The 16,752-nt window shown below is 36.7% G+C and overlaps 1 protein-coding gene across 1 annotated transcript; it reads right to left on the reverse strand.

Moving 5' to 3' along the window:
- On the reverse strand, positions 1,075 to 9,390 carry LOC109724712 (auxin response factor 17-like). The gene is made up of 14 exons (XM_020253622.1): positions 8,073 to 9,390; positions 7,099 to 7,211; positions 6,338 to 6,436; positions 6,183 to 6,239; positions 5,816 to 5,971; positions 5,608 to 5,692; positions 5,187 to 5,277; positions 4,938 to 5,102; positions 4,725 to 4,847; positions 4,525 to 4,600; positions 4,269 to 4,416; positions 2,703 to 3,802; positions 2,022 to 2,212; positions 1,075 to 1,555 (listed from the first exon to the last, which is right to left on the reverse strand). The coding sequence occupies exons 1-14, from the start codon at positions 8,113 to 8,115 to the stop codon at positions 1,357 to 1,359; spliced, it is 2,646 nt and encodes an 881-aa protein (XP_020109211.1). The 5' UTR covers positions 8,116 to 9,390; the 3' UTR covers positions 1,075 to 1,356.

Here is a 16,752-nt window from a genome sequence, read left to right on the forward strand (position 1 = left end):
GAGAAACCAAATCATTGGCATCCTTAAATCATTAATAGTAAGGGATCTGGATGAGGTGTGAAGAGTATAAATTCTGAGTGCCAGGTGGAAGGACCTCTGATAAGATTCTAGGAGATAAAAAATTTCAACTCTAAAAGCCAAAAGAAGTAAAAAAAAAAAAAAAAAACAGAGGGAAAAAGGGGAAGGGACAGAGAGAGAACTAGTCTCACAGTGTAGTGGGGGTCCAACCCAGAGATCTGAAAGGGAAAGGGGAATCCCAGGGAATTGATTGAAGGAGAAAGATGCCTCCACATCTCCCCTCTCCTGTTTGACACATAAGTGTGGGTGGTGGTGGTGGGGTAGAACACAGAGCAAGATGAGCTAATGGAGTCCACATGCTCCCACCACCACCACCACCTACTTTGAATCTTTTCCCTATGGAACACACACACACACACATACACAAAAAGGTCAACCAACCACACCCCTTCCAATGGTGTGGGGTCTACTCCTGTACACTGAGTGGAAAAGGACAATGTAGAGAGAGAGAGAGAGAGAGAGAGAGAGAGAGAGGGAGAGAGGAAAGAGGATCTGAGTGATCTAAAAGGAGATGGGTCCTTTTTTTCTTTTTCTTTTTCTTTTTTTTGGGGGGTTTGCATGGTTCAATGAGTGGGCATTCCAACATTAAGAAAGGGACTCAAAAATCACATGGGTGAGGGTCCACACTTGGAGTGAGGTCATTGTCCACAGGAATGGCAGAAGCTGACACCAACTTTTATCAGAGTAGAATGGGTTGAAAAGACCACTAGGGAGCCCTCTAACTATTGAGTTATTTCATTTAACATTCCTTAAAATCTACACTTTTCACCTTCCAGTTCTTAGGATTTAGGAGCTTCTTCAGCGTCTGATCACCACAATGGTCAGAAAATTCCACTGAAATAGCTACTGAAACTTAAAAACAGGGGGAAAGTTGGTATTGGCAAAAAGATTTAAAAGAAAACAATAAAGTTAAGAGGCCTATAGAAGATTGCAAAGATGGGGTTTCCTCTTGGATCTGTTAAACACTGACAATACTGCAATATGAGGGAAAATAGAGGGAGAACCAAGAGCTACAGCAGTTTCATAATAGGAAAGAAAATAATACAAACACATAGAATTCAATACATTAGATGTAACTACTAAAAACAGCCTACATTCACAGTATCAGTTTTTCTGATAAATAAAGCATTGACATGTATAGTAGAGATAGATATAAGCTGATACTAAATGATACAGTTATTAGACAGAGGTAGCGTAAGTCTGACTTACTAGGTGCTTTAGTCCAGCTTCAGAAAACGACTAGAAAGTGCGGCAAAATACAGTGGAGGGGTTCCTCCTTCAGTACTCTAAGGATCCCACAGGCGTCATCCCGTTGCTCAAACTCCTTGTATCGGGCCGGCTCACATAGCCCTCGCAGTTGTTGCCGGGGAGCCGTTTTATGTGGGCGGAGTTGAGGAGGTCGGTGTCCTGTTTGCCCATCTGCTGAACCTCTTGCGGCGATAGTATCTTTATGCAAGAAACACTGTTTACAAATTCCCTGCACCACAAGTCCCAAAAGAAAAAAAGGGAAATGAAATTAGCCGTTTCTCCTTAATAGCTTCGCAGAAGTATAGGCTTCTAAATTGGAGCTTTTGAGGCCCAAAAGCTCATTCAAGGCCGCAGCATAAGCTCCCGACTTTTTTATTATCTCAGTTTTTAGAAGAATCTGCTTTCGGTAGCAGGAAAGCTTTTCCAGAAAGCATGGAATTTAATGCTAGTTAATATTTACTATCAAATTTCCAATCATTAAGCACCTTTTCGCCAGGTTACGACATCCTAAAACATCAAATATTAACTATGCACAAAGTAAAATCAGTGCCAAGTTCGAAGCAAATACTTAAAAGTTGCATCAATGGATGTCCAATGACGAAGATAACTAACAAGTATTAATCCAAAACAGAAGAATCCGCTGGAACAAATTTAACTAAAAAGAGAAAGGGCATTTTGAGTGAAAAGGGACTTACTGCCACGGATCGTCGCCAACAAGAAGAACATCATTCTCCCGGTCGACGAATACAAGCTGCCAGCCTGATCTCAAAGGTTCTTCCAACTGGCCCTCGAGGCCAAATAGGCGCCCTAGCTCACTTCGCAGCTCATTGTAGCTGCTAAATTTGGTGATATCGAGCGACCTCCCAAAGGTCCCTGGTTTAGAAACCTACAATCGCTTGGAAAAATGATCAGCTGATTCACTCTGAACATGGAAAAGGAAAAACAGACAGGCAAAAAAGTATGCACCTTGTTTAAACAATCATGGCAGTTGAACTTTAAAATTTCTTAGTATGCTACGTGGACTTATGATATGTTTGATTTAGCTACTTATCACAAAGAACTTAGCGGCATTTGTAACTTTTCTCTGCTACTTAACAGAATATCTGTAAGCAAGCTGTTGAGTTCGAACAAAACTTGATGGGGTTTTCTAAAATCAATCGTAATAAAACGTTTGATAGTAAAATCATTCAGACACCCTTTCCGAAGTGCGCTATAGCTCAGGTAAGGTTTTATTTGTTTCTAGCAAAAGAAATTCCATCAAAGTATCTTAATTGTGAGAAGAAACAAATATTTGGAAACAAAGGTACAATTATCCAAAATTATATTAAGTACTTATGTCACATAATGGCATAAAATCTGCTAAAGAGGCCACACACCTTGACAAAGGTTCCGCGCTGCGGATTCACTTGATCAACGTTGCCTGTAGACTGCAAAAAACCCGATTCATCCAAGCAATTAGAACTAGTCAGCGCCTGATTCAAAGGAAAATCATTTCCTGTGGAGCCCAGATAGTTGCAAGCAGAATAAGGCATAGAATTCGCATCGTTTCCATTATCCACACTTCTGAGGCCCAACATACTACTCTGCATTAAAAGAGATGACGGGTCGATATTGACACCAAACAAGAGGTTGTTTTGTGTATCTGTGCTTCCATCTTGATCCACTGAGCACTCTCTTCCTGGAAATGGAGCCAACTGCGTTGCAGAATGTTGAGACATATTAGGCTGTGTAGCTTCCAACTGTTGTTCCATCTGGGGCATAAAACATTGTGGTATAGAAGAAAGAACTGATTCAACTGCAACACGCTTGGATGACCACGGATTGGAAACTGCCATGGGGGTACTTCTTGGCATGTTGAGAAGATTCGAGGGTGCTTCTTGGGAAAATGGCATCAATATATTATGCAGAGTGGTGGCAGTGGGTGCGGATAAAGAGTTATTGTTCGCGTCAGAGTAGTTCTGAGGCTGAGAAAATGAGATAGCTTGCATCTGGGATTGCGGGGAGGAGGTAAGATTAGAAAGGGCCGAAACTACATTAGGAACTTGCTGGTGATCGGACAAGTGCTTCTGCTGTTGGGCTTGTTGGTGCAGCTGTTTCTGCTCAACCTGCTGAATTTGCTGCCGCTGGTCACTAATGGGTTGGCATTGCTGCAAATAGTTAGACTGAACATGGCTCTGAATTTTGTTCTCCGGAATTGTTTGAAGGAAAGGCTGCTGCAACTGTGGTTGTCCTTGTTGTATAATCTGGCTTGGTAGTAGAGTTGATCTACTGGTCATGTTCTGAGGTTGCTGGAATTGTAGCATATTTGGAGAAAGCTGTTTTGAAGGATCTCTTATTTCCTGAAGTGCGGCTGCAGCTATTGTTTGGTACATGTCAGATTGCAGACCGAGCATTGAACTATCAAGTCTCGGGTGCATCCAAGGACCAACGCCGAGACCTTGGAAATTCAGCGACTGAAATGCAGAGTTTGCACCATCTAGAAGCGACATCAGAGAAGTTAGATCAACATGATTATACTTGCTAAGTAGAGGATTGAATAAAAATAGTTCACACCAGCTGTCCCCAAACTTTTTAGGAGGTTTCGGTTTACTACCTGGCCTTTTGATTGTTACAATCAACTCCCTAGCCTCTTAAATTCTGTGGCTAAACTAGATGGAAAAGACCAATTATTTCCATATTAGACATCCAAAGTTGTTTATGTTACAGTTAAATGATGGTAACATTGATATTTCTGTTAAATTGGAGGAAAGATTGCAACAAAATAATAAAGGTTAGAGATACCAATTGTTAAAATCGAAAGATTAGGGACCAAACTGAAACTGCGCTACAAGGTCGAGGAGCAAGAGTTTGATTAATCCTTGGATAGAATAAGATCAGAAGCATAACAGACTTATTGGGTAAATGAATGAATACAAGGTAGAGAATGAATGTGCTCGACTTACCGTGGAGAGATGGCAACCCTGTGGGCCATGGGCGCTTAAGTCTAAGGGGAAAAGGAGAGGGGTACATTGGGAAAGTTGTCAGAGGCTCAATCTCCCAAAGCGAAACCCTAGGTTGCCTCTCTCCGGCAGTTGACTCATCCCAGCCAACCTGCACAAATTAATAAACAACTGACCTTTACATTCTAAGTAAATGCGTACAGAATGTGGAGCAGTCTTCACCAAATATTGCTTTTTGTTGTTTCTGAAGATCATATACCTTTACAGAACGCCAATGTGAGTTTGGCCAACGAACAGGGTCAAGATCGCTTATTCCCGTGATAGTGCCCATGTATCTGGGAAATAAAATATCACATACTTCAAAAAATTGAAATGAACATACAGGATGTGGCACAAACTTGACCAAGTAATTAAATTCCATGAAATGAGATTACAGAAAATGGATATAGTTCAATTTACCGGCGAACACTTGATTCTTCAGTCTCAAAAAGCATTCTAAAACGCATACCCACAGAGATACGCGTGTGATAGACTGCTTTGACATACTTCGCAAGAGGAATGACAAATTCAGATGGGCTTGCCCTGTAAAATAAATGGAACAAAATGAGTATTTCTCATTAAAAAAAAAAAAAAAATGAAAAGATACATATACTACGAAGGAAGAGTTACAACCTTGGGTTGTAAAATATGGTAAACCGGCTATTCGTAGCAGCGGCATGAGCAGCTGCAGCAAGGAGACCTATATGCATGCTATCGCTAGATAAGACTGATGAAGGCATGACAGTTTGTGGCCTATTAGCACGCCGAATCCCTAAAAGCAACTGATTGTTGTCGTTCCTGATGAGGAAATATTCTAAGAAAATGAGGAAAAGGAACTGGATTAAGTAACAGGATTAGAAATAGCAATGTGGCGGATCATACCAGATAAAGATGACAGAATCCCCAGCAGCAAGCCTTTTTGCACTCACAAACACACTCCAGCCTGTTGTAAGAAGGTGTCTCTTCGGCTGTCCTGCGTAAAGAATGTGATTCCAAAGATAAGAATTTACGAAGTAGCCAGTATTAGTTCTGACAATGAAGTGTCAACGAGCACTTTCTAAATTACAATAGAACAGCAAATACGTAGACAACTTCCTGCGGAAAATATAACTAAGACAATTGGAAAGATGTATCACAAAACCTAAATGTCAGCTTCGTCCGAAAACTCAGTCAAGCAAGAAAAATACTCTTTGTTCTGTTTACTTCATCTCGAAGAGTTTAATTGTAACAAGTTACATGCACATTAAAACTTGTCATTTCAAATAGAAAATCTAATGACAAATTGAACTTCAAAAATATTCACCTCGAAAGATGTGACGAAATTTCCACTCGTTCCCATGAAGGTCTTTTGCCATCAATTCTTGTGCCGGAGGTTGCTGAGAGAAATCCTACACCAACATAATGGAAAAGGGAGATAAGAAATGGAGATGCTTTCATACATACTTTCCAAGATAGGTATACCTCTTAATAGACGGAATTAAAAACTGCTGGGGGCGCAAAAAGATACCTACCAGTGGAGGGAAAACCTTTTCAGCAGCTCGACGAGGAACAGAGAATCCACCATGTGTACTTGTGTCACTTGCAGTCAATGTCTTACAGAAATAGTTAGTTGGCTGTTTACTGGGGGCACCTAATTCAGTAGGAAGGTACGGATCCTTCTGCTCTTGCTGCAATGTAAACAGGATAATCATTTGTTAAATTGCACTTAAAATGCAGGGGTTTTTACAGGAATACATATACATAAGCATATATCATTTCGAAAGTGCAGGCTTCTGAAAGATGCCATATATGAAAATAGGTAATTTTGCAGGGCTATATATAAACTGCCGAAAGTAAATAATTCTAGAAAAATCATCAGTGAAGAGAAATTAGGGTTACCGGGCTCAGTGGTTGCAACGTCATTTGTGCGTAAACTTCATCTGTCTCTACATCCGCCTGAATTAAGTATGTGGATCAAAACTTATGCGTTAGCAGCAAAGAATAAATTTATACGAATTTAACTGGCATATAGTGCGATGAAGTATTAAACTTACATGCATAGTTACATTATGTAACTGACAGATAAGCTGAGGCGGCAGGCTAGGGTAGTTAGGAATCTGGGAATCGACTTCCTTATTTGTTGATGCTGCGACCTACAAAAAAAAAGTTCAATATATCACTATGAGATTTATTGAAACGTCATACTTTGCCAAGATTGACTGAAACAAAGATAAGTTAGAAATCTTGGTTTATCGAGCCATTATTTTCATCCTTACCTGTTGTTGTACCAAATCACTTTAACAAAATAAACTCCAATAGTTCATGGTCTCTCGATTTAAATAAACCAGTTTGCAGCTTAGATCACGAAAGAGACTTGCGGCACTGGAATGCCATATGATAATTGAAAGCATGGGACATTAAGCATGGCTGGAAGAACCAACACTAGTTGACAGATAATATACATATTCTTCGTGCCTCTTGGGCCTATCAAATGGAGCAGCTTCTCTACTCTAAAAAGCATATGCTTCTAAAACCTAGCCATTCGGAAAGAAAATGTCTGGAGCTTTTGGGGTGAAATCTATTTTTGTGCCACAAAGCAGAAGCTCAACTTTATGCTTCTACTTCTGCTAAGGCAAGAAGCGATGAATAAGAAGCTAGTGCATCTGCAGACAGCTCTAGCCAAACAGCATTTCTGTGAAAACTTTGGGCAACAGCCATATAGAACAGTGCCTAAGCCCCCACTTCTGTCATATGCTAGAAGACAGTTGCTTACAATCTACATATAGCTGACAAAAATATTGGGTATTATTCTGACCTGCTCACTGTGACCCTGTGGGAAATATACAACTCGGCTTCCAACAGCAGGTAGTGACACGAGTGGTCCAGCACATGCATGCCATAACTCCGAATTTAGGCACCTTTGTTCTTCTGTAGTATATGAAATAGAATACAAAAAGAATAAATTGATCAGGTCTCAAGTTTGACAAATAGTGGCACTTTGGAACCAAATGAAAAGATTGCTAAATTAAAGTGTGAAGATCTCTGCACGAAGTCAACTCATTTTTTATCTATTTGACAATAGTTAGACAGAGATAATCATTGAAGCATGGTAGTTCTTGAAGGATATGACTCAATGCACTCTCTTAAAATGATAATGGACAAGCAAAGTTACAAACCCACTAGCTAGGTAAAGCCACTATTTAAGTTTAAGTGCATTGTTTTCCTGATAAAAGGATGCAAAATTATTCTTTCTTATAAAGTACATATTTGTAATCACAGTATTGATTTGAAGAACATGAAGTTACCTTGAAGTGCAAAGTTTCATATCTATAATAATAAATCGGAGTCATGAGAATATTTCCGATAAATTAATGTATAGGTAATGCCAAATTAAGGTCAAAGCATCTTTCCATCAATTAATGTATAGCCAATGCCCAATTTGGGTCAAAGCATTTTTCCATCCTTTCACAGAGCATAAAGACTAGACAGAGGGAAGTAAAAAAATATCTAACAACAGTAATATAGCATTCTCTCACACAATGAAGGAGCAATTTACTACAATTTTTATATGCATAGTAAGCTAGACCAGAACTAAGAAAGCTTAACAGGACTGAAATTCATTAGGGGCATGGGAGAAAAAAGCCAAACCAATGAAAACAATTGCAAATCAAATGAGATGAAACATAAAAAATGGACAGCAACCAATAGAGAGGACACAATCTGAGTTCTGATGTAATTTCATATGCACATAACCCGATAGATAACCGGCATGAAGCTCCTAAATCTCACCTTCTTGTGGCTGATTGGTGAGACCAGAAGTTGAAAGCCTCATCTTTTCCTGTTATTTGAGGCCCCTAACACTAAAAGGAAGTGGAATGGGGACAAAAATTCCACCTTTAGTTCAATTCACAAGTGAAATATCCCTTGGCAGGCACTTGAAGTAACCAATAACAGTAACTTCTTCTCCACAGCAGGAAAAATGCAACCAAACCTTCCTTTAATGCTTCTCTTTGAATTTTCCTTTGTATTAGAGAACTGTTTCTTCGCCGCTGATTAGTCCAAAAACTAGAAACTAGAAGGCACCAATATACTACTGATCTCAAACGCCACTTTGATTATGTAGCAAAGCGAGTCCTTTAGTAACAAAGTCTAAATCTTTACCACCATAAACACTTTTTTCCTCTTTCAAACGAGGAAGCCCAGATGAAACCAAGCCAAAAAAAGAAAAAAAAAAAGAAAAAAAGAAGAAGAAGAAAGAAAACCCAGTATCTGACAAGCGCTTCCTCCGACAAGCTTATGGACCACTTTTTTTTTTGGGGGGGGGGGGGGGGGGGGGCGCGCTTCCAAACCTCAGAAAAAAAAACCCTAACCTAGAAACCCCAGCTCTATAGTCCAACCTCAACAACCACCAAACTCCCACTACTCAAAACTCTCAAGTTACGGCCATGTAGCAGTAAAACCTACTGCTCTAGGAAGGAGCAGGAGCATCAAACGAAAGAAATTAGGGCTAGTAAGAGGCAAACCAGTTACCTCCGATGAACCAAACGAGCACAAAACCCTACCCAAGATAGAAGTCACCTTCACGAATCCCACTAAAGTAGCAACCTTTTTGAGCAAAACAGCAAGCTCGCTCACTCAGATCTCAACGCAAAGCCTCCATTAGCTCGCCGACGCCACAAACCGAGCTCCTCTTCCTAGAACAACTCGATCCGAAGCTCAATCGCACAGATCTCACCCCCAAGCTTCGCGAAACCGGCTACTTAGCTCCGAGACCACCAGCTCGAAGCTCCCGAAGCCCTAATCCGAGCTCGGAGCTTCTCCAGCAACCCTTCTCATCTCAAAACCCTATGAACCCCAGATCCCAACCACCACCCCCCGCCCCCGCCCACTCCGCCTCCGCCTCCGCCTCCGCCGCCGGCGCCGGGAAAGAGCAGTGGAGAGGGGGTACTCAGAAGGGAGCGGAGCATCCAGGGAAGAGGATGGGCATGGGAGGAGAGTGGGATTGGGGATGGTGATGATGGTCTCTCGAGTGTGCGGAGAGGAGATCGAAACCTCGGGAGTAGAGAGAGAAAGAGAGAGAGGAAGGAGAGAGAGAGAGAGAGAGAGAGAGTGGAGTTTCGAGTCTCGGGCTTTAACCCCACGAGTGGTGCTCTTTTTTTTTCTTTTTTCTATTTTTCTTTTTTTTACCGCGGAGAAGCCGCCAATTTTTTTTTTTTTTCCTTTCTTTATAATAAAAAATATTATAATTATTTTTTGTTGTAATATTAATTTTTGCGGATTGTAATTACTCGAATATAATATATTTTTAACGCTGGTTCTGGTAAACAGAAAAATATTTTTTTTTATTTTATATGCTTTTCTGTCGATTTTATTTGTCTATTTTAGTATTAGGTTTATTTAACACTAATAAATAAAATAAAATTGATTTGATTTTTTTCAATAAAATTGTGAAAAAATATATCATATTCGAGTAATTGTGATATGCGAACGCGATATTACATGCGAAAATGAACATGACAACGCAATTTCAAAGAGGGCTTAAATCAAAATAGTAATATTAATAAAAAAAATTGCATGTTGCATAAAAATAAAAAAAATGTTACATTAAAATATTATTTTTGATATGAAATTACTATATTACCCCCTTCTTCTATTCTATGATATCTCATATGATGTTATAATAAAATAGGATAGGAATATTCTTGCACCATGAAAAGACTTTTTTCACAACTATAGATCATTCTCAAATTAACTTTTCCTCAATTATACTTCATTCATTTTAAATTAATTTTTTTTATTGACACTTTCTGATTTTTTAAATTTAAATAAATTTCGATTAATTAAATTAATTAGACATTGCAATATATTGAGTAGCGAGTTGTTTAAATTTAATAGTCAAAGTCATCTTTAAAGAAAATAAATTTGAAAGTAATTAATGAAGTTATTACAATTGCGGAGTAAGTTGTGGTAAAAGTTCTATAAGGTTAGATAATTAAATAAAAGCCTAAGATTAATTATGTTTCTATATGTTCTTAGTATATGCTATAGTTTAATTAATTCTTAGGATACTTGCATATTCCTCATTAAAGTTTCAATGCAAATTCCCCCATTAAAAAAGGGAAAATAAAATCATGTAACTTAGATGAAGAGTACCACAAACTAGTAGTTGTACATATCCACTAAGTAATATTTGACTCTTTAGTTTATTTAATTATTATTCTACCAAGCTTTAGTTGCATGCACGTGGAGAGCATGTGTCCACCAAATTTCAAATAAAATATTTAAAAATGGCAAAGAGAAAATAGATAAAATTAGAGGTTAATTATCCTTAGCTTCTTCCATGCAATTGCTCGCATATATTGTAGCATTGCAAATTTTTGTCCTTAATAATTAGTTATGTTATACAATATTGTACATCAAGAGTACTAAACAAAGAGATCATTCGTTTAATTAAAAGAATTCAGATTACAGTGTCAAATTAAATGCGTCGGTTAACGATTAATCTATAAAAACCAAAAAGTTAAGAACTAAGTAGAAACTTTTGCAATGTGAATTGGGAATTGAGGACCACACCAATAATTAACATGTACCAACAACATAAATACATAAGTTTATATATATATATATATATATATATATATATACACTTGGTGACATATCTAGCACATTATTTCAAAATTCTGAAAACAATGTGGTCAATGTGACAATGCAAGAGAACAGCTATGGACCATGATGGCTCACAAACTATTATTATCCAACCATAAATTCACAACATACAAAATTACAAATGTACAACAATCACAACAATAAAAAGCTATGTGAAACCCTTTCCCCTTTGAGACAACTCATAATTCAAGCTAAGTCCTAACTTGATATTTCTCTCTCTCTCTCTCTCTCTCTCTCTCTCTCTCACACACACACCATCCAACTCAAATGCCTCACCAACCTGTCTCATTCCATGGCAAAATTTGGTGTCCTTTGGAGCCACATGACGAGCCCGAAACCCTAAAGGGTCTCTAAGCGATCCGAACTTAATTTGAGCCCGACAATAGTGATCGATGCGTGGTGGGGTCAGAGATCCTCGTGTATGGGAGAGAAAGAGCTATTGCTTTCAAATTATAAGCTAATGATCGATGATCTCTTAGAGTCGGATAAAAATTTAAGTTACAGGGTATTTCAATGATTTGCGCTTCACTATTTTTATCTCCTGTTTAAAGATTTTGAGGCCTGCTTTATCAAGTTACTAATACTAACGGGCTGCTCTGTGTTACATTTAATAGAAAAGCAGAAAAAAGAACAGGTGTTAAGAGCTCACTCTGTGCCATGTATATATGCTGCACATAGGTCGTACACGGACATAGCCCCATGCGAGTCGCTATCACCGTCATCTCCATTTCAATCCTTGAAATCTAAAGCATCATGAGTCAAGTCACTAGGTACATGATTTACGAGGATTACACGTTGTGAATGTAAAGCCCCGTCTGCTTCTAACAAGTCCACTCTCGTTGAAATCGCCATCTTCAATTATATATGTTCTGTTTCGCATCCATACGAAACTTTCGAATTATTTCTTGTACAATATTGATTGGTATAGCACATCTCTACTAATCGAATTCGCTCGATCGACCAATCGATATGAATACGAAAGATATCTGTACCTGCTCTACATCCTATAGTTGGTAAGTGATGGGGACTAGGCCAAGATGAGAAAGGGACTTGGGTTTGGAGAGAAGGTGTATTTTGAAGTTAATTAGATATGTGAGACTTTCCCACTAAGCATTAATTTGATGATGGTACTCTTGCTGAGTCATATTAATTAAGCCAAATAAACTCCAAATAATAGCCAATGAATAGGCTTCTTATGATAAGAAAGCTACTTTAATAAGGAGATTATCGAATCCTGTCATTTTCGACCAAACAAATATTATAGCCAATTTAATAATTAATTAGGAATGTACATATATATCCTAAATGAGATCATGCTAAACTATGCATTGAGAATAAAATTAATTTTATCAATTATATGGTGTGCCTCATTTGCTCACATCCTTACATAGCCATTCAATATGCTTTGAGATTCATCGATCGAGAAAATTAATCACGATCGACTACATCTTGCACTATCGAGAAAAATTCTTTATACTATATAAAATAAGATCAATATCTTTGATCTAAAATTTTAATATATATATATATATATATATGAGTGAGGCTAATATGCTTCTGGAAGCACGGAGCCCTTCGTGCTTTCAAGTTGTTTTCGATGTTGGGATTTTCGAATCGACAATCGTCTCCGTTAAACTTGATCTAGAGTATTTGAAATACTTAGAAAATAAATTTTGTGATTTTTCGATATCATGTGTCTAGTGATCGAAGGAGATCAAAATCAATATATATTTCTTATATATATTGAAATAATATAGTACTTGAAAATATACTATATTTAGTAAAAATATATCAGTAACGATAATATTAAGTAATCATATGTTAGTGTACTCATTCAAGTTGAATATATTTGCTATTTAAGTATGCTTTAGCATTATCCATTGTGGGTTAGCATGGAATAAGATATTGCATTAAAATATACAATATTGTCGATGCTATATATATATATATATATATATAATATATATATTATATATATATATAGAGTTCGACTGGGCTACTATTAGTAGCAAAATTCATTGTTGCTACCGTTTTTTAACCTTTGGATCAACTCTTTTCATTATTTCTAACCATTGGATTAAATACTATAACCCACTGGGACCACTCAACCCTAGGGGACCACTCAACTCTAACGACTAATATCATCCTGACCTACAATTTTTCATCCAAGGGTTAAAAATTGATAGCAAAAGAGCGTTTTACTATTAATAGTATTCCAGCCTAATTCTTATATATATAGGCTAATGCTACTATCATATTAATAGGATAGGAGCACTTGTCCTATCAAGTTGTTCTTGATGATCGAGATTCCGAATCGATGATCGGGGCCGTTGAAGTTGATCTAAAGTATTTGAAATATCTAGAAACTAAATTTCATAATTTTGATAATGGTTTACATGGTGATCAAAAGTGTCGTAAAATCGACAATTTGACGGTCTATATGAGCCGTTTGCTTGTTTAACGATATAGAAAATCCAAATTGCTTGAATTTTTGATAGAAAATTTTATACTATTTAGATAATGTTTGATAACTCTGATTACGAACTAAGAAAGTCTAACCTCTATTTTAAGAAGGTTATTCATTTTATGACCGTCATTTTTCAACTCTTAAGATGAATTTGATAATGATTTTTAAATAATACAAAATTTGGTTTCTAAACATTTCTAATTGTGTAGATCAACTTCAACGGTGCCGATTATCAATTTGAAGTTGCCGATCATTCAAATCGACTTGATAGGACAAGGGTCCCAATCTTATTAATAAGGATAGTAACGGACCCTCTATTATATGATATATATATATATATATATATATATATATATATATATATATACACACATCATATTGACTCTTTCTTCAATCATGCACAACATTGAAAAATTTATAAGCAAATATATAACAAAATAAAGAAGACATGTTATGAATTTGAGTATTCCAAATAAATTTAGTTTTTGTTAATTTGTCTTATCTTCAGTTTTTGTTATGAATTTGATATTCCAAATAAATTTATAAGCAAATATATAACAAAATAATAAAGAAGATATATAACAATTTCTTGTTTGTCTTATCTTCAGTTTCACAGAAAATTATTTTTTGAACGCAATTTGCATGTGATTAGATTAATCTTTGTTTCTTGCATGTGACTTAATATAATCATGTAAAACCTAATTAAGAAAAGAACTTGGCAAAATCGTAATATGCATACAATGCTTGTTTAATTGGCTTGACTTCTAGAACAGTTCTTTTACTTTGGAAAATAAGCGCGCAGTACTCAAACAACACTAGCCTTTTCTATTGCTAGAAGCTGGAATAACCTTTTAGGTTTTTTTTGTAAATATTCAAAGTTTCTTCAACGTTTGCTGCGACAATTGAGAAATTGTCAAGAACTTTAATGACGAACTGTCAATACTTTTTAAAATGATTCTACTCAAATAATGTTTCTGCAGATGCGCTGTCTTGATCGACCAAAAAGCCCCGGCAATTTGAATCTAAACATTTGGCAGGGGTCAGCCTCATCCCTTCTGTCCATTTACAGGTTTTTCTTTTTCCCCCTTATGCTCACATTATTGCATGCTAACTACATCACTATCAAATGGTAAGGAAAAACCCAACATAGAAATCAAATAACTTAATTTTTGGCCTTTTGCATACCTTGAACTTAGTTAAGCCTTCTTTAAGAAGAAATTAAGAAAGTTAATTAGGGGAGCTTTCATAGGGTAATTAAGTTGCCAAGTAAAAATTCTCTTGCACATGTCCACAAATTAACCTTGTTAATCAATAATTAAAGATATATTGTGATTTGTGAGTAATTTCCCACATATGTGTACCCTTGTGATTCCCCAAATTAAACCATCCTATTAATATTATGTGGAGCATTATCATATTATCCTTAGCAATGTCCTTTTTATGTAAATCACAGCTGCTCTAAAGTGACTAATTAATTGGACCACCTTCTAGTTGGGCACTTAATGGCCCCTCTATTTACACCACTTTAGGAATTTTGTGTAGTCATGTGTTGAAACCTAGCAAATGGTCCACACCATATGGCTATGGTGGTACGAAAATTTATGGTGAAAGGATCAATTTACCAATTAGATTTAGAATGTATGCAAGATATAAATGAAATATAGCATAAATATGTTATGGAGCTCCCAACTTAAAAAGATACAAACGCATCTAATTAAGATTAGATTTCGGAATAATTTATCTACTTGAAAAATCAGCTACAATGAAAATTTAGGGTTTTATGGCGAGAAGATGCTGAATCAATTTATATTTACTACACAGCAAAATTAAGCTTGTTGAGTGGACTTTGATGAAAAAGCTCTCGGCGTTATTTTAAACAATTCCATTCAAGTAACACTTTTGCAGAAGCTCAGCCTGATCAAGATAAATTATTAATGAGAATCATTCAAGTATAGTAAATGGACATTAAAAAAGAGTAACTGCACATTGTATCTCCACTTTTGGTCATCAAAACTTCTGACACACTTTGATAAGCTGCTAAAAGCCTTATTTGTTCTCCAAGGAATCTCTCCAGATGGTATGCTTCAACTTTTATGTTTTCTTACCCTTTTTTTTTTTTTTTCAAATAATTAACCTCTTAATTTAAATAACAGAAGGAGAAAAAAAAAAAAAATAGAGTCATGATAACTTGAGATGTATCAACTCAAACAACCCCTCANTTTTGGTCATCAAAACTTCTGACACACTTTGATAAGCTGCTAAAAGCCTTATTTGTTCTCCAAGGAATCTCTCCAGATGGTATGCTTCAACTTTTTGGGTTCCTTTCCTACTTTTTCATGCCTTCAAATAATTAACCTCTTAATTTAAATAACAGAAGGAGAAAAAAAAAAAAAATAGAGTCATGATAACTTGAGATGTATCAACTCAAACAACCCCTCAAAAACATAAATAAGTATCTGAGGGCTCATGAACAATGTACAAATTGGAGGAGGGGTGGACACATGCAGAGTTATTAACCAAATATTGGCTTTGAAGGGAACTCCCCACCTACCCCAGATGCATGGAGACTACTACTCTTCAAAAATTGTTGGTCCCATTTGTTGTCCTTTGGACAGTCAAAATCTGTGTGGTGAGTATGGGGGCTGCATGTGGTGATAAAGGCAATAGAGGACAACTTTCCTGGAGAGAGAAAGTAGAGAGAAAAGAGAGAGAGAGAGAGAGAGAGAGAGAGAGAGAGAGAGAGCAGTGTGTCAAAGTTAGTCAAAAGGTGCTACAATGATGCTCCCTAAGATTGCCACCATGCTGCTTTCCTTAGATTGGCAGGAACTTTTTGGAGAAATTTGGGATGAGGTATCCCACAATTTGGAACCTAAAAAAAAGAAAGAAAGAAAAAGAAACAAAAGAGGGAGCTATATAGTGTGAATAAAATGTGAAAAATTGCCATGAGAGTATATATATATAAGTTTGGAATCTGGAATGAGGGTCATCATGCCTGCATGTAGATCCTTGATTGTGTTTGTTTTGAGGATCGACGCAAGCTCATTCGTTGTAGTAAAAACTATCCTACGCGAGACAAACATCTACTTTCGAAAATGATCATGCAAAATGAACTAACATATTAAGTTGTTTCTTACTTTCTTTAGAATAATTAATAAGCCTGTAAGGACATTTATGCAAATTAATTAATAATGCAGTAGTAGTGTTTTGTGGTACAATATTCCATGCAGTTTTGTACAGTGTACAAACACCTTCATGAAGGAAGACAAATTTAATTGCTTGCATAATCTGAATTGACAAGCACATTCCTCAAGAAGGATACTGTAAAGACAAAAAAAA

Source organism: Ananas comosus, linkage group 19, assembly GCF_001540865.1.
Source record: "Ananas comosus cultivar F153 linkage group 19, ASM154086v1, whole genome shotgun sequence".
NCBI lineage: Eukaryota > Viridiplantae > Streptophyta > Magnoliopsida > Poales > Bromeliaceae > Ananas > Ananas comosus.